The sequence below is a fragment of the Raphanus sativus genome, chromosome 2 (assembly GCF_000801105.2).
Source record: "Raphanus sativus cultivar WK10039 chromosome 2, ASM80110v3, whole genome shotgun sequence".
In the NCBI taxonomy this organism is placed as follows: Eukaryota; Viridiplantae; Streptophyta; class Magnoliopsida; order Brassicales; family Brassicaceae; genus Raphanus; species Raphanus sativus.
The window spans coordinates 35,490,245-35,507,620 of NC_079512.1; the positions used below are offsets into that span (position 1 = coordinate 35,490,245).

General features: G+C 39.2%; 5 protein-coding genes and 1 pseudogene across 5 annotated transcripts; 3 read left to right on the forward strand and 3 right to left on the reverse strand.

The window, feature by feature from the left end:
* Positions 1-501: 501 nt before the first annotated feature.
* LOC108840571 (uncharacterized) lies at positions 502-3,672 on the reverse strand (annotated as a pseudogene).
* A 305-nt stretch (positions 3,673-3,977) lies between these two features.
* Positions 3,978-5,719, reverse strand: LOC108828588 (protein ULTRAPETALA 1). The gene is made up of 3 exons (XM_018602331.2): positions 5,276-5,719; positions 4,329-4,653; positions 3,978-4,260 (listed from the first exon to the last, which is right to left on the reverse strand). The coding sequence occupies exons 1-3, from the start codon at positions 5,499-5,501 to the stop codon at positions 4,086-4,088; spliced, it is 726 nt and encodes a 241-aa protein (XP_018457833.1). The 5' UTR covers positions 5,502-5,719; the 3' UTR covers positions 3,978-4,085.
* A 1,846-nt stretch (positions 5,720-7,565) lies between these two features.
* Positions 7,566-8,461, forward strand: LOC130508130 (uncharacterized). Its single transcript, XM_057003383.1, has one exon. The coding sequence runs from the start codon at positions 7,597-7,599 to the stop codon at positions 8,371-8,373; it is 777 nt and encodes a 258-aa protein (XP_056859363.1). The 5' UTR covers positions 7,566-7,596; the 3' UTR covers positions 8,374-8,461.
* A 134-nt stretch (positions 8,462-8,595) lies between these two features.
* LOC108829930 (uncharacterized) lies at positions 8,596-9,661 on the reverse strand. Its single transcript, XM_018603534.2, is given in 3 exon segments — positions 8,596-8,807; positions 9,325-9,585; positions 9,587-9,661. Coding segments are annotated over 3 exon segments (438 nt in total). The 3' UTR covers positions 8,596-8,705.
* Positions 9,662-12,364: 2,703 nt separating this feature from the next.
* Positions 12,365-13,465, forward strand: LOC108841844 (ethylene-responsive transcription factor ERF054). The gene has a single exon (XM_018614617.2). It carries the CDS (start codon positions 12,402-12,404, stop codon positions 13,290-13,292), a length of 891 nt encoding a protein of 296 aa, XP_018470119.1. The 5' UTR covers positions 12,365-12,401; the 3' UTR covers positions 13,293-13,465.
* Positions 13,466-15,591: 2,126 nt separating this feature from the next.
* On the forward strand, positions 15,592-17,002 carry LOC130499117 (transcription factor MYB41-like). Its single transcript, XM_056993024.1, has 3 exons — positions 15,592-15,840; positions 15,926-16,055; positions 16,283-17,002. The coding sequence occupies exons 1-3, from the start codon at positions 15,708-15,710 to the stop codon at positions 16,884-16,886; spliced, it is 867 nt and encodes a 288-aa protein (XP_056849004.1). The 5' UTR covers positions 15,592-15,707; the 3' UTR covers positions 16,887-17,002.
* The last annotated feature ends 374 nt before the right edge of the window (positions 17,003-17,376 follow it).

Sequence of the window (17,376 nt, forward strand, 5' to 3'; positions counted from 1 at the left end):
TACACCGAACCAAACTAGACCATAATAATGTAAACCGAACTAAATCTAAACCAAACCGAACTGAACCGAACCGAATTAAATCCAAACCGAACCCAAACCAAAGCTACTTTGGTTTTAATTGGTTTGAGTTTTATAAAACCCAAATTACCCAAACCAAACCGAACCCAAACCGAACCCGAAATTAAACCGAAATGCCCACCCCTAATATCTGCAGTATCCTCCTAAAGCAATCACATGTAGCTTTGAATATATCTGCAGTATCCTCAAGCAATCACAAAATATATTACGATTCAACAGTCCAATAATGGTTTCACATACCATGACTGTGTTGAGCTATTATGTATCACAATCTCTAACTGTATACACATTATCATTTTGGTTTACAAAAGAAAAAATGCTCGAATGATTCAGGGAGGACAATGTTCAGGAGATTCAGAATTAGTTAAAAAATCTCTCACCAAGCTTTGAAACGCATTTTGTGTATATTATTTATTGACGCAACTGTTTAATTCTCCAGATAAAGAAGTCAATGGTTATCTGCTTATTGAACCCTCCTAATTCGATGCTATTTTAAGACTTTCGGCAACATTTGCATCCATAAATTCTTGGTAGAGGACAATATATCAGAAATTCAGAAAGTTATGGATAAATGAACGCAGAACTTCATTCCCTCGTGAAGTTCCCAATTAGTGTTTGGAAAAGGATATTATAGTTCTTGTGGCAAACCAAACTTTAGTACATGGCTAAGTTAAAAATCAACAGTCCAACAGTCCACAACAGGTTTAGGCACAAAAGGGTCGCAACTGTTAAATCCAACTAACAAGCAGTCCACTCTTTTGTTAATTACGAGATCGACCAATTTCATCTCGGACAAGGCATCTCCATCAACCAGCTTCAAAGAACCGAACATAACTATTTTTGATCCAAGTGTTCCATATGATTTATGTTCAATCAATCAAAATACGATCGGGACCAAAAGAAGCTAAAAGGTAGATTAGCAAACAAGCGATTTAGCGGATAATTTTAGAGGCAAAACTATATGAAAAGTGTGCCTCCACGTTTATACACCGCGATTCAATCTATGCCTCGATGACTAGCATTATTTTCGTTGTGTACTCTTGAAAACAAGCTAAAGGTGAGTGAGGCATTCAATCAAAAAAACTGTTCCTTTCCTTCAGAACATCAAACAAACGACAAAATCAAAAAGGCACCCAGAAAGAAAGACGAGAATCAAAACAATGTACAGAAATGCAAAACAGAAGCTGACGATGAGAGATATGTTTGCAGAAGAAGGTGACTTCATTATATAGGGTTCCTGTAAAAACCCTAATAAAAATGCAGTTGAACCTAACTGGACCTCAGATTTAATTCCTTGGGCCTTAACTAAGAGCCCATAAGTGTAGTAGCTGTTATCAAATTGCTATCAAAATACCCTTCCTTTTTTGGTATACAGAAATTCGTTTTAAAACTTTTAGAGAAATCAAACAATCATCCAGGTCAAGTGCCTGTAACCAGCCCATTTTGCAGCAAGCCGAACCCCAATAGCCAATGCAACAGCCAACAACGGCACTGGTGGCGCCTTCCCCAACCTCTGTCTATCTTCTTCATCTGCAGACGAGGAGGTCTTAGTTGAATTGTGACGCATAGCTAGAGCCAGAAACCCTGCGATGACCACAACTCTCACCCAAGGCTCCCCAACTCCCGCCAGAACAGCTGCACAAGGTAGCGCCGAGGTCACATGGTCTCTCTTCTTCACCAACCGGGAATATCCATACAAACCCACCAACACAGTCCAGAAGAACGGCTCTGAGATATAGCTATGCACTGCCGCGTACCCCAAGAGACCCGCAAGAGTAACCAAATACGGCTGCTTGCTGATCGAGTTCGGAGCAACTGTTTCTCCTATCGCAAGCACTGATGACGCAAAAAGGATCACCGTGGTTAACTCCCTCACAGGTGTGTAAGCCACGATCCCGGAGTAGAACCCCCGGACGCTGTAGATTGCAGTCTCAACGAGAGCGATGACACAAGTGATGGGATCGCCTATAAAGTGGAAGACGAATGCCAATGCAAAATTCGAAAGGTCTCTAAGTAATGTAACGATAGAGAAAACAGCATTTCTCCAGTTGGATAGCTCAAACAAGACTGCTCTCCACGCATACACCAGAAACGCTAACGCTGCAACAGAAGATAATATACAACCTGATGGTTACTTCATATATAAGCAAAGATCATATGTTTTGTCCCCTAATCCAACTACGCAACAAAGTATCAAAGAAACCTCAAACTACTAATGCTACAAGTTCAAATGCTAAACCGGTTCAAATACAAAAAAAAATTAGTGAACCGGAAGTGAAAACGGTGTCGTACCAAGAAACCAAGGCCATCTAATAGGACTGTCTCTTGAGCTTCTCTGGTCAAGTATCTGAATCTATCAGGCATCGTGCTCTCTCGCCTCGGGAATCGCTCCGCATCATCAACTACCTCACCGTTGTGTGCATTTTCTCTCTCGCACCTCGTCGAAACCCTAAGTCTCACAGTCGGGAACTCACCACGGAGGCTCGCGCCGGCATTCAAAAACTGTGGTGGAGCAGACGTAAGCTTATTAAGCTCCATTAAGTTGAGAAACACGGGACAGAGAGGGGAAACTGATAGCAGGAATGGGAGAATTTCGGGAGAAGGAAGATGAAGAGAGAGCGTAGAACGTCATCGTCATCGTCTTCTTCCTCGAGCTTCTTTCTCCAAGAGCAATAGAAAATAGCTTTAGCAAGTGTTAACATTGGGCTTTACGGCCCATTAAATAAAGTATTTTTTAATTGTAGCTCTATGTCCTAACTCTGGGGGAGGACGAGTATCTGCGTACGGAACTCACCTATTTTAAAACAAGCTGAAAGCTCGTAGAGCCTTGGTGAAGATGAAGGAAGCTTGGTACAGAACTTGAAGAAAATGGCAGCCATTCCTTAAAATTGGAATCTTAGTATGAACTTCCCTTAGTATGACATATATAGGATGGGAGGAACACTGGTTAATTAATGGCTAGCTTACTGTTCAGGCTTTACTTGTACAAGAGGTGAAATCACTACTCCTTTCCATTGAGTCACACGTACCACTTTATTCTCATCACTGTTGCCCTAAAAATTTGCAGTTTCTTGGCTCTTCTTCCCTGTCCTGGTCTTGCTATATACGAAGATTGCATTAAAATAGACACCAACCTTGCATCACTAGATGATAAAAAGATAGTCCCAGAAATATCCTGAAGCTTTACGAGTCTTCTGTTGTAGGTTATAGTCAAGACGTGGAGTTGTGCAAGGATTACTACTCCTTGGAGATAACCATGTTTTTTTCTGGTAATTATGGCAGATGGGAACATCTCAGAGACTGTTTTTCAGGAAAAAGAAAACATCATAGACGGCCAATGGTGTCTATTGGTGCACAAGAGAAACTCTAAAAGAATCAGCGGTTTTCGGAATTGGATCTCATTTAGTGTAGCTACTTTTTGAGTTTTTTGATCCATTGGAATTGCGTTCAATGTTTAAAATTAAATACTAGGTTCTCATATCATATTTTTCTTGTGACAACTTTTAGCCGGTGTTAGAAAAACATGTAACCCAACTTTTTGTTAGTTGATGACTATAAAAGCATGCAGATTTAAATTTAACAGTGTACCAAATAAAGAGCTCAGGGCTTTTTGGACAATATGAAGAGAGATGTCTCTATTCCCATATGTCCCATCTCCAAAAATCACAGACCGTAGTAGCTGGCCGGTGCCATTTGACATCTTCGTCTCTCAAAGCTGTCAACAGCTAGCTACAATTAAAATAAACAATTACTTAAAAATATAAACTTTATTTTTTCTTCCACCACTAGCAAAAAAAAATCAAAGACATGCACTACTCACTCGGGCATGCTCGTCTGCATGTTCTTCTAGGAAATCAACTTTTTTTTTAACTTTTCCAACTGCTCCATTCAACGACCCATAAGATAACAAGTAGATATAACAGTTTCAGAATTTTAAATATTAAATGCAACAACCAAGTAGTCTCTCTAAAAGACATTTTTCATTAGTAAAAATGTTTGGTTTTCTTCTAAGCTTTGACGTTGCTGGTGAAATCGACGCAGGTCTGGCAAGAACAATCAGAGAAACGGCATAACTCGCAGCCAAAGCAGACGCAAGAAGTGCAGCCTTTGCAAGTCGGTGAACGTGTGCAGCCTTTATACACTTTCCTGCTTCCTCTCTCTTCCTCTGCCTCACATGTTATCCTGCAACCCACCATTTATATTATTTCAATTTTAAAGGCCATGACCAAAACAAAATATAGAAACCTTACTTGTCGTATGGAAAGTCTGAGCATTTCCAGTTTGGATCAGCCACTGCGTTGTGGTGCAAGCGGCATTCGTCTCTGCTCCTCAACCTGAACCTCCTCTCTTTGCCACATTCGATGCACCCAACAAACTCATCTCTGTGGAATACTTTTGTGCCTTGTGATTTGTTTGATCTATTCAACTTCTTTGATGATTCGTTGTAGTATTTGAGCAATACTGTCTTTGACAATGGAACTTTTTCTCCTCCAATGATAACCCACACATTGTTCTTCCACTTCCTAGCCGTTTCTCTGCCAGAATGCTTCTCGAATGCAGCTGGTGTTAACTTGTCTACAGTCAAAAACTGTACATGTCAGCATATTTAAGAAAGGATACTAGAGATTGTAATGGTACAAGCTAACATTGGCAATGAAGTTGTTGCATCAAACTTTGACATCAAGAGTCCATTAAGTGAGGAGAGGAATATCATATGTCAATAAAGCCTACGACTTTGGCCACTAACGAAGAGACCCATCAGCCAAGACATGACAATGAAGCAAATCATTTATTTTTATTTTTACAAGGATGGATCTAGCTAGCATACACTAAGAGTCATTGACTTGTTCAACCATAACCATAAGACATATGGTAACTAGTTTTATTTTTTTTGGTAAGAAAGAAAGATGCATAGTTGTTGATTCAGATGTAATCACGCTAAAGACTTAAACTTTAGTCATCTTAGCAGAGACCAATCAGTAAAGCAAATGAAAAGAATACGACACAGCCTAAAGAAACAACAAACCCTCGTTGCTGCCTTAAAATAGTAGAAGCCATCTCGAGAGTTAAAAAGAGAGAGAGAGAGAGGCATCAACGTTAAATCTCACACACATTCACATGTAACATGCACATAAATCAAAACCCATTTTGCAGAAAAAAGCAAACAGACTGAAACGAGAGCAAATAAAGGAGAGACCTTCGTCACAGCCAGGCGTGCATTCGCAGGTGATTTCGAGATCGCCGTTGGGGAAAACCCTAAGCCTAGCAACGGCATCGCCGTAACGGTGGCTAGTACAACCACACATGACCTCAACGTAACCGCCACCAACGTTGACCCCACTCATCTCTTGTAGCTCCTCTTCCTCGAACAACGTAGACCCACATTGTATCTCCTCCACCTCCTCCATCACACTCGACGACATCTTTATCTATCTCCTGGAATCCTCCTCTCTCCGGTTTATAGCGTATGAGAGAAAGGGGATAGAGAGAGATTAGAGAAGGAAAGGCCTCGTTTTGGGGTATAAAAGGAAAGCCCTAAAGGAGCACGCATCTCAAAAGCGTGAGTGAGAGAGATCTGATATCAAAGCAAAAGCTTATTAAGGGGCTTTTTGGGAGAAGAGAGAGATTAATAACTTAGAAAGATAGTTTCTTTGGCCTTTTGATTTTGGGGTTACAAATAAAGATGTGAGCTTTTTTTTTCTTTTTTTTGGCGGATGCGTTATTAGCTGGCCAACAAAACAAGACTCGTGGGGGCATGGGTCCTGTTAAACTATACTACTACTATTATAATATTATTATTATCTGTATCATAATAATGTACATTATATATATATAACCTACATAACAGTGTGAGGCTATGAGAATGTCTATGGCCGATAAGAGCAGCAGAGGCGGTGCCGTGAGAGAGAGCTTTTTGACAAGACACATTAGAGGAGGGAGGGAGGGAGGAGAAGAATAATAGGTTGAGGAATAGGGTTGTGTCAAGTGTTTCAGGTCCTCTTTTTTTTCTCTTGCTTTGTACTTCTTTGTTCACACTTTATCTGCCTTCTCTTGGAGGTTCTGCAGATTCTTGGGCTCTTCCCTTTTCCTCAGGATTCCTCGATTACCGAGTCATTTCTCCCCCAATGGCCATTTGTTTTCTTTAGTAGATGTTTAATAGATGTATAAAGTTTGGGTCTTTAGTTGAAAAACAAGTTAAACCAAAACTACTTGTCATAGTTGTAACATTTTTGTAAATTAAATTGCAAACCATTTCTTCAAAAAAGAAAATCAAGACTAGTTGTCTATAAAACAACTAGTAGCCAAAGTACACGGAGACGACGTCATTGACATCTATGTCTGTTAGGTATTCCGCAATGCGCTCAAACCCCAATGTCATATCTACTACTATATGATGTCTATTTTTTGTGTTCGAGGAACTCATATTTAATACTCCTAGGAAACTAGACTAGTGATGTCTATAGACCATATACATATGTTATTGTTATTTGAAGTATATTTTTAAAAATGGAAGACAATGAAATAGTATTGTCAACTTTTTTTTTGTAGCTTAGTATTGTCAACTTCTTAACAAAAGAGTCGGATATATATTTATTTAGGCTTGTGTTCAAAAAATAAAATATTTATTTAGGCTACTGATTTATATTAGTTCAGTTGATATATCACTATCCTGGTTGAGAAAAAAACATGATATGATGCGTCTTAGAAAGAAAAGTAGATGCATTTGGACTAAAATGTAATTGATGTCAACATCTTTACTCTCTTCCCTCCTAGTTGATCCCATAAAAGTATGCAGATGGGAGGTGAACTTTATTGTTGTGGACGGCTTCACTAACAATTTGTGTTATTTTGTTTCTTGTGATTGGTTTACTTTATACAAATTAATGGGCTTGGAATTGAATTATTCAATTAATAAGCATGGGCTTTAAGTTTAAGAATATTACGAGCCCATTATTGTTTTATTTTCACATGGAACCATGTAAAACGTTTGTTACCTATGAAATGATACCTCCTCACCAATAGATTTTGCAGTAGCACAAGAGAGTTTTTGGGATTATTCAGCATGTTACTGAGATTTGTAAGATTTGTCACATCACATGTACATATACATATACATATACATATACATATACATATACATATACATATCTTCTTCTATTTCATCCAAGGCATTTGGCAAGTCCTTGTAACTTGTTGTGTGTTGAAATTGTCTCAGCACTGACGGGTCATTATCAAGCGAGATACTGTCACATTAGCATGAAATTTTGAATTTTTTTGAAGTTTACTTTTACAACGATCATAAAAAAGCGCACTGTCGTTTTGTCTTGAAATTATCAATGAGACAAATTTCGGATTCGTCAGAACAATTAAAATAATACAAAGAAAAATATAAATGGAGCCCAGAGTAGGTATGGGCCCATATTGCAAACATAAGCCCATTAAGAATGCACGTATATCCCGGAAGAGAAGAGAGAGAGTGTGAAAGGCATCAGAAAGTTAAAGACCAAAAAAAAAAAAATGGGATGCTGCTTGAGCGCCGGGAAAGTCACAGCTCCACCTGTCGCCGCCGTCGCCGCAAAGACTCCTCCACCCATTGAAGAAGAAACCGTGAAAGAAGTCGTGGTCCAGTCGGTCTCTGTCTCCGTCCCGGTCCCCGTCTCTGAACCTGACCCCATTCCCGTCGCCGACATCGTTCCCACCGCACCGGAACCTCGCAACCCTCCTCCTTCACTTCCAACTCCGGAGATCTCTCACAACAACAAGTCCGACACATGTAGCGTCTCTCACAGTTTCTCCACCGCCACGACTGCCACCGCTGCTTCCATCCTCGAAGACGACGCTGTCAGCAAACCCCACCGACATCCTCCTCCTTCCACCTCTCGCCGCAACATGTCTGAGAGAATCTCCAGATCTCCGGGAGGACGCCACTCGCCTCAGGGGAAGCTCCGTCCCAGGATGGTCCGAGAGAGACAACAACATCAACCCCTTCCACAAAACCCTACCCACAGCCGGCGAAAGGCGGATTCGGGTCCTCTCCCGAGAACCGGGTTGCAAGAAGGTCCGAGGCGTCGCTCTCGTTCTCCGGCGACTCGTGCCCCGAGTTCCTCGAGGAGAAGCCCCATGAAGAAGCGAGAACCGGCGCCGGCGAAGGACGGAGCAGAGGAGGCGAAGGTGACTGTGAATGAGAAGAAGGAAGAGGAGAAAGTAGCTGTTGAGGTGACGAAGAAGGAAGAAGATGAGAAAGTAGCTGTGAAGGACCCTGAAGTGTCTATGGAATGTTTCATCTTCCTCTGATAATTGTTTCCTCTTTTTGTGATTTGTAAATTGCAGAAATGTAACGACCTAACCAAATCTTTGAGGATCTTCATTTTGTCTTTGTTTATTGACTTTTTTTAAAAGTAGAAAGCAAAGACTACGCACAACGCTTCACAAAATTCCATACCTTTATTCATAGAAATTGCTGCTATTTTGCTCTGATTTAAGCAGACAGATGACACTGTTCTGTTATACTAAAACACTCGACTACATAAACTCTTGTCTTTTCCAGTTCATATTTTTTTTTTTTTTTAAAAGATCTAATGAGAGTGTGAATAACGGTAAAAATTGAAAATTCAAGAAGATTTTTTTCAGAATGATCTTGAGTAGGAAGGAGGACATGGCTGAGCAATGAAGGTTGGAACTTCTTCACCAGGCATCAAAACTGATATTTCTCTCTCACACACACCAATCTACAATACAATACAACACACATTAGGTTAATTATCTTATGACATCATCCCGTAAAAGACAACCAGTGTGTAGACAAATAAGTAGTGGTGAAAAGTCTCTTATACTATTAACATAACTTATTTTTCATTCTGCTCGGTGAATTTTCAAACCTCGTTGCATGAAACAAGGGGTTTTGTATCCCCGTAAAATATTTATATACATTTAACCTAATCCTGTTTTGGGACTTTGCAACATTTCAAAGATACGACAAAAATAAGCTTCCACCAGTATACACTCGATCTACATTTTCTACAAATCAAGCAAAGTCTGACTATAGACGTCATCAAAGTGGATATGAATCGTCAGGGGTAAAAGAAAACAAAAGGTTTTAAGTTCATCTAAACCTCATGAGGATGCAAACTTCAATATAAACCAGCCTTGAGTGTTTCTTGACTAAAAGTTAAAAATCAACACAAGCAAAAACGTAGACAAAATTGTAAGAGAAAAATAAGAGAGAAGAGGTGTAGTAAAACCAACCTTGGGGGAAGCAAAAGGAGGAACCTTCTGGTGGAAAGATGGTGGTGATGTAGTCTGTCGAATGAACATGAACCTCTCAAACAGAGCTAGTAAAAGGAAGATGGAGATTAACACTGCGGTTGCCACCAAACAAAACGGTACCGCATTGACCGAGCTCTGAACACGTCCTTCTCCTTCATCCTCCGCTGCTAAAGGAGCCGTAGTTCCCCACCGTAGATGGTCGTCGCTGCCACTCATTTGTAACTGGAAATAGACTGGTGAACAGAGATGAATAAGAAGTAGTAGAAGAAGAAGATAGTCTAATCGCCAAATAAGCTTTTAGTTGACTAGTCAACATTACATATGGATTTTTAAGCTCTTTAATAGGCCTTATATATGGGCTTAATTATGGGCCTGCCTTGCTTAGGATTTGAACTTTTGTATCCACGAAGCTATTCGTGTTCGTTGACTATCTTTTCATCTATATATTTTTCTGCTTCCTTTGTAATGTTACATCATCTTCAAGGTATTGCGCGCGTGAAACTTACATTACATCTTGTTTGGTTTGGTTTGGTTTGGTTTGGTGACGCTATGGACACGGAAGGCCTTGCCATTTGTCTTAATCGCATTGTTTTTATGAGCTTCCGGATGTTGTCTTGTTTTGCAAAGTAATTGGACCAAGCGCTTAACTGTTCTTGTCTGTAATACATTTTTTTGGTTGCAGTTATATCTTTTTAATAGCATATAAGCAAATGCTTGTGATTCATCAATACATTATATCTTTCTGCAGAAAGGGATAACAAATATATGACTAGTAGACTTGTTACAGAGTCTTTCGCACCTAGCAAATGCTTATTCGTTGACAGGTTCATGTCATGGTTGTGGCACTGGTCGAATTTGATCTTCTTCGTATCCAGAGTTTGGGGGAAAACTACTAGGGATCTTAAACGTGGTGTTACTATTTTGACTAACTATAAAAAAGAAAAAAGACGGCAGGTCTGTTTCTTTTTGGTTTGGAGAAAGCTTCTCAAATTGAGACCCATTGCCTACGAGTGCTTACGGTTTGAGGTAAAAGATGGCAGGTCTGTTTCTTTTTGGTTCGATGATTGGCTTGGTGTGGGCAAGTTGCTGGATATAATAGGTGAACTGGGATATATCTGGGAATAAGCCGATCGACGACTTTAGCAGAAGCTGTAAGTGGAAATGGCTGGAACATTAGACGATGTGGTGGTCGCCGTTACCCTCTCCTCTGCGAAAAGATAGCTGCAGCGCCTCTGCCTGATGCAAATGCAGGCCCTGATATCGCACTATGGAGACACAATCAGGATGATTTCAAGCCAGCTTTCTCGGCAGCACAGACATGGGAGTACCTTCGCGAGAAGCGGAGCAAGGTCCAGTGGCACAGACTTGTCTGGTTTCCTCAGGCAGTTCCACGACAAGCTTTCATGGTATGGCTTGCTCTTAAGGACAAACTCTCCACGGATACAAGAATGAGAGGCTGGGGAATGGAACAAAGCTGTGTATTCTGCGGAGAACGAGATGAGAGCAGAGACCACCTCTACTTTGCTTGTCCCTACACTTTCACAGTATGGATAAATACTGCAGAGGGTCTCCTTCAACGTCGGATCACACCGGACTGGGATGACACCATATCATCTTTACTGGTTCCACATCGAACCCGCCTAGATTCTATACTCCTTCGACTAGCATTCCAGTCATCTGTCTACATTATTTGAAAAGAGAGGAACACTCGGAGACATGGGGGAATGCGTGCATCAGTGGAAGCAACAAGTAAAGCTATAGGAAGGGTCATGAAAAACAAAATCTCATCACTGAAATACAGAGGAAATCACAAGCTTGAAAGCCTTCTTAGACTTTGGTTTGAAGTCCACCCAAACTAGGATCTTTCTTTTATTCTTTGATTTTTTAAAGATAGCAGTACATAAATAAGCTTGTAAATGTTCCCATTTTGATCAACAAATTTGATATTCCATCAAAAAAAAAAAAATTAGACGAGAGTCGAATCTAAGAACGAAAAGAAGTTTGTGCTAAATGTCTTGATCCTTTACCACTAGACCACCACCATTTTTTTCAAAACGAGCATCATGTCTTTTTCCACTAGACCTAAGGTAAGTTTCGTATATCTCACTTTTTGCCATTAGTTTTTTACATAATGCTATGGTTTTAAGAGTCGTTTAAATTTCTACATAATATTCCTAAATGTTTAAACCATATGTAAATCATCTACAAGTAAGAAGATTCGAGAATAACATAATGCATATATATATGGACGTGAGATAGTACGTTGACATTTAGTTACGAAGAAAAATGATTCTGTCCAAATAATAAATTAGATAGTTGGTCGGTTTTAAAAACCAAAGAAACGAGAAAAACAACAACTTGGTCGGTTTTGCGGGTCTCTTTTCATTAGTGGAGAAGAAAAAAAAACATTATAAAAAAGTGAAAGATGAATTTGACCAGTCACCTATCCGAAAGATTGGTTACTATAATCAAAGATTATGTATACATAATAAATATAGATCATATCCCCAACTAAGTACTAGGTTGTCATCAAAACGGTAATTCTTGTGGGATGTTATCCTTAGCCGCGGCTAGCCGACCATTACAAGATACAATATCATCATCAATTATTCCATTCAGTTAGTATTAACCTCCCAAAACTTGATATTTGTTTTTAACAGTCTAATCTTATCTCCTGATCTCGTGACTTGTCGCATTTAGAAAACATGAGCGAATGTCTTCACCGTCCAAAAGAACAGAGAGTGCCACGTAGCTGTACGGACGCGAATGTTTGTATCTCCGCGTTGTGTTTTTATCTTGTCAACTTTCCAAATGGAGGGGGAATGAATGAATTAGAGTGGAAGGAAGGAAATGATTATAGTAACCCCCCCAAAAAGATAGTATTTGAAATAATAATAGTCAACCGAAAGCTGAAGATATTTCTATAACTAAATACTAAAAGCAGGTGGCCACATCTAATGTGCTCTCATATATAAAGTCCATGGAGTCATCTTTCTCTTACAAATAGAAGAATAAAACAAACAAATACAAAGTGTTAAGGCACAAGTGAAACGGAGATGGACTTTGACGAGGAGCTCAATCTTTGCATCACCAAAGGTAAAAGTATTGATCCTTCTTTAGGAGAAGCTTCTTCAACGACGTCCCCAAGGTCTATCAAGAAATTGAAAAATCCTGATCATAGATCTAAACCCTATCTCCCATTTTCATCATCTTCTTCTTCTAACTCATTGCCGGCTTTCCCCTTTTCTCTCGATCCAACGTTTCAAAATCATCAACAACAACAACAACTCGGATACGTTCCCACTAATCAACAAAACAACCATACAATACAAGGACACAATCAAATGATCTCGTTTAGTCCTCAACTTCCTCAGCAACAGCAGCAGTATATGTTCAAGTATTGGAGTGACACATTGAACCTGAGCCCTAGAGGAAGAATGATGATGATGAACCAAGAAAGTGTTATCCCATACAGCTCAACAAGGCTGTACAGAGGAGTGAGACAACGTCAGTGGGGAAAATGGGTCGCAGAGATACGTAAGCCACGGAGCAGAGCACGTCTCTGGCTTGGTACCTTTGATACAGCTGAAGAAGCTGCAATGGCTTATGACCGTCAAGCTTTTAAATTGAGGGGTCATAATGCAACACTTAATTTTCCCGAGCGTTTTGTGGATAAGGAAGTCGAGCCCAATGATGAAACTGATGCGTCAAGCTCGCTGCACCAGAAAAAATCCGAAACGCCACAGCTAAACGAGCCAAGCGAGGGTAGCTTGGAGAGCAAGGAAGTAGCGGTGAGTGATGGTGGAGTAGAGGAAGGGATGGCTGAGGCGTGGTTCAATGCGGTTGCAGCTGGATGGGGTCCTGAAAGTCCTCTTTGGGATGATTTGGACAATTCTCAGTTTTCACAAAGCTCAATTTCTTCTTGTCCCATGAGGCCTTTCATTTGAAAAAGGTCTCACGTTTTAGATTTTAGTTTAGGGTTTTGATCATTAGCATTTGGATGGAGACAGTTTTTTGTGATCTCCCACTCCATACATAGTCTACATATATGTGTGTGTTCATCGTATATTTGTGTGTGTGCCGCTGATTTTGCTACATATATAGATGTCCTATTAGTTCATCGAGTTTGTTTCCTGACATTGTATCTGCAATTCAATAAGTTAGGACCCTGCCATATTATCCAGAGGTTATCCTGACCCCTGCCTGTTATTCAAGATCTTTGTACATCAGTCACTAGTTGTTGATCATTAGTTATTATTTCATGAGTTTTATATATTGAAACAAAGTTTGAAGCACTTTAATGCATAGATATCGCATAAGAGTATCTCCATCCTTACTCCATATTTTACTCCATTTACTCTATAAACAGAGTAAAATATGAAGCTAGGATGAAGATGGTCTAAGGACGAAGAATGTGACATAAATGATTGCACCAAACTTAAAAAAAAACTACTCACCACCATTAATCCATTATCCATTGATAATTCATCTTCATATCCATTATCACTAAACCTGCCTGTGGAATAAGACTCATCCATGATTTTGGTGTTGCAATTTTGGGTTGTAAGGATGTTTACTTGTCTACAACAGTACTACTTCCTCCGTTTCGAATTAGATGTCGTTTTAGAGCAAAATTTTTGTTTCAAAATAAGTGTCGTTTTTTCATTTCAATGCAAAATTTATTGATTTTTTATTCTAATCTATTTTTCTATTGGTTGAAATTTGGTTAGGTGTATTGGTAATGATGTTTTTCATAGTAAATATACAAAATTAAATGTTTTATTAATCTGTGTGTCGAAGTCTAGAATGACAAATAAAATGAAACGGATGGAGTATATAACAATATTACAGAGCTACTCAAACTTTTCAATTCATTCAAAAACGAGCATTTTGTAATGGCAAAAAAAAGCATTTTGTAATGACACTAATGCAGGAGACTGAAAAAAAAGAGCCACAAACTCGGGCACTGGAACACAATTATTGCCAACCGTTAATGATGGGTTCATTTTACAAGGGATTAAGCCCATTACAGTGTGCGAATTAAGCCGACTAGTGGCCCATTAAGTAATACGCAGGCCCCTTTCGAGAAGCTCCCAAGATGTGATGACTTGACAGAATCTTTGATTTGACATCATCATCTGACGCTCTGGCTAATCCAGAAAACCTAACCTAAGAGTAGATGGAATGATGCACAAGCAATGAAATGAAACGACAACCCCATAATACATTTCTTCCCACGTGTCATAGTCTGCATGAATCCACACATTGAGAACGAACATATTTTAAGTAATAGACAATAGCTTCGGTGTGAACTTCCCAGAATCTGTGGTTCTTGAGTTAAGGGCGTATGTAATTCAAAGTTTGTTGCACAGCTTTTCACCAACATTTTAACAAACAAAAAACCTCGATTATTTTTCATAATCATTTTTGTTGGTTGCTTTAATTTATCCGCGTTTTGAAATCCTTTTTAATAATGTTGACGTGGTTGACTGTTCGGAGAGACCCTTTCACAAGCAACCTCTGCTATTGAACTTGGGAGTTGCCTTAAGTAAAAAGTTAATTTGTAATTCGCCTTCTCATCATCAATTTTGATAGCACAAGGCACATGCCATTGACACGTTATCTGAAAAAGTGCGTATTTGATGAGAGTATCCAACTACTTTACCGTCCTCACTCTCTTACCCATTGAAACTATACGCTTTGGATTTCAAAATTCAACGCAACACATTCTCATACCTTTTTTAGTTTTTTAAAGCAAACATCCATGGAAAGTCAACTGACCTGTATATACCATGCCAAGTCAACAATGTGCTTTACTCTGACTCTCACAAGTCACAACCATCAGGCATTATGGTTAACAAAATTACTCTCGCATCTAAATAGTTACCTCATGCACAAGTTCTTTTTTAATCTCTTAACAGAAGTACTTATAATCACTCCGAAATGTATAATTATCGTACTGACAGAATCCAAGTTATATATTGTAATGCAAGTAGACAACAACACTATCATGTCGATTGCTTCTCGAATATATTGTTAAAAAATGTTAAGCTAATAGTATATGCTGTCTACGCCAAGCTAATATTTGCTTTTGTATATAATAGTAGCTCAAAAGGACACGTGGCATATTAAGCCCTTGCCAAATGCGATTGACATTTGGCTCTACCACGTTAATTAAGTTCTTCGCATTCACATCCTTATATAAACAAATGAAACGGAGAAGGTAAGAGTGCACCCACGGATTGACATTTATAAAACATAAGAAACTCCTTTAGGCTCTTCGACCCTTTTATAAGAGAGCGAAACTATTATTCTCTAACGTCCATCGGTGTATACATCCTTTTCTGAGTTACCAACTAAAGATGGGAAGATTACCTTGCTGTGACAAGAATGGAGTGAAGAAAGGTCCATGGACTCCTGAGGAGGATCAGAAACTCATCGACTATATACGAGTTCATGGTCCCAGCAACTGGCGCATTCTCCCTAAAAATGCTGGTAAGTATATATACACATCTCTTGATAGATTATGGTCTCTATAAACTGAATTGCACACTTATAAATCGTATTTTACAAACTAAAGGACTCCAAAGATGTGGAAAAAGCTGCCGTCTTCGATGGACTAATTATCTAAGACCGGACATCAAGAGGGGAAGATTCTCCTTCGAGGAAGAAGAAACTATCATTCAGCTACACAGTGTTATGGGAAACAAGTAAGTCTCATACAAATCATATTCGATCCATTAGTTACAATTTTTTGTACGTTTAATTTTAAGCGAGAGTATACATACGCATGCGGACCGTATATTTCAACATTTAGGCCATCAACTTCACTAAACTATTATTATTCATACGTATTGACCTATATATACTTTAATATAGTATTGATGAGTTATATATTATTTATTGACCACTAATTGAATTGAATGATGGATTATAGGTGGTCCGCAATAGCAGCTCGTCTACCAGGAAGGACTGACAACGAAATTAAAAACCATTGGAACACTCACATCCGCAAGCGGCTTGTAAGGAGTGGCATCGACCCTGTAACTCACTCCCCGCGTCTTGATCTTCTTGATTTGTCCTCACTTCTAGCCGCGATTTTAAACCAACCAAACTTTTCATCAGTAGCAACACATGCATCGTCTCTGCTTAATCCTGATGTATTGAGGTTGGCTTCTCTTCTCTTGCCCCCTCAACAGCCACTTCCAAACCCTAATACACTTTACGCATCGAACCTCGACCAAAATCTTCAAACTCCAAACACATCAGTATCGTCTCAAGACACTCAACCACAAGCCGAGTGTACAACTCCAACAACGGACGAAACTTCATATTTTGAGCCTGTGAACGCAAGACTCGAGGTCGGTCCTTCGGATGTATTACCACCTCTGTCAGAGAGTTTGGACTTAGACTCACTCATGTCAACGCCAAATTATTCTCCACAACAAAATAACATTGAAGCAGAAGCCAACTCCAGCAGTTTATTCGACTTTGGGTTTCCGGATAATATTACCTTTGATGACTTTATGGGGTTACTTTAATTATCAACATATGCATATCTCTACACATATCTCCCACCTATGATTCATGTTTTGTTGCATTCTTTTTATGGTTTAATGTATAAACTTATTGTTTTCCGTCAAAGATAGATATATTTTTCTATACACTTTTTTCAGGAATGTGTAACGAATAGGGCGAGTTATCTTGAATTTTCTCCATATACGCAGATGCCTACAATAAATAGCTAAACATATAAATATAAGCATCAGTCAAACTATCGTAAAAGTTGGTTGAAGTCGTATATCTTCGCTCGAGAACGAACTAAACCGGAATACAATTCATGTTGTTTTTAATTAACACGGCTCTCTGTAGTCCGTACTGACCGTACGTACTACGCAGCATAACATTGTCATTTTCCCAAGTAATGTTGATGGGATTAAGGTAAAGTTGGTAACGGTGGGTAAGAATTTGTTAATTAGGTACGTTGGGAAAAAAAACAGAGGGATGTAACGTTAACTAGGCCCAATATAA

Coding starts and splice junctions, on each gene's coding strand:
- LOC108828588 (XM_018602331.2), bottom strand. CDS start 5,501: ATGTCGTCGAGTGTGATGGAGGAGGTGGAGGAGATACAATGTGGGTCT. Junction 4,654..5,275: donor CACGCCTGGCTGTGACGAAG/GTCTCTCCTTTA, acceptor TTTTGACTGTAG/ACAAGTTAACACCAGCTGCA. Junction 4,261..4,328: donor TCAGACTTTCCATACGACAA/GTAAGGTTTCTA, acceptor GGTGGGTTGCAG/GATAACATGTGAGGCAGAGG.
- LOC130508130 (XM_057003383.1), top strand. CDS start 7,597: ATGGGATGCTGCTTGAGCGCCGGGAAAGTCACAGCTCCACCTGTCGCC.
- LOC130499117 (XM_056993024.1), top strand. CDS start 15,708: ATGGGAAGATTACCTTGCTGTGACAAGAATGGAGTGAAGAAAGGTCCA. Junction 15,841..15,925: donor CATTCTCCCTAAAAATGCTG/GTAAGTATATAT, acceptor TACAAACTAAAG/GACTCCAAAGATGTGGAAAA. Junction 16,056..16,282: donor CACAGTGTTATGGGAAACAA/GTAAGTCTCATA, acceptor GATGGATTATAG/GTGGTCCGCAATAGCAGCTC.
- LOC108841844 (XM_018614617.2), top strand. CDS start 12,402: ATGGACTTTGACGAGGAGCTCAATCTTTGCATCACCAAAGGTAAAAGT.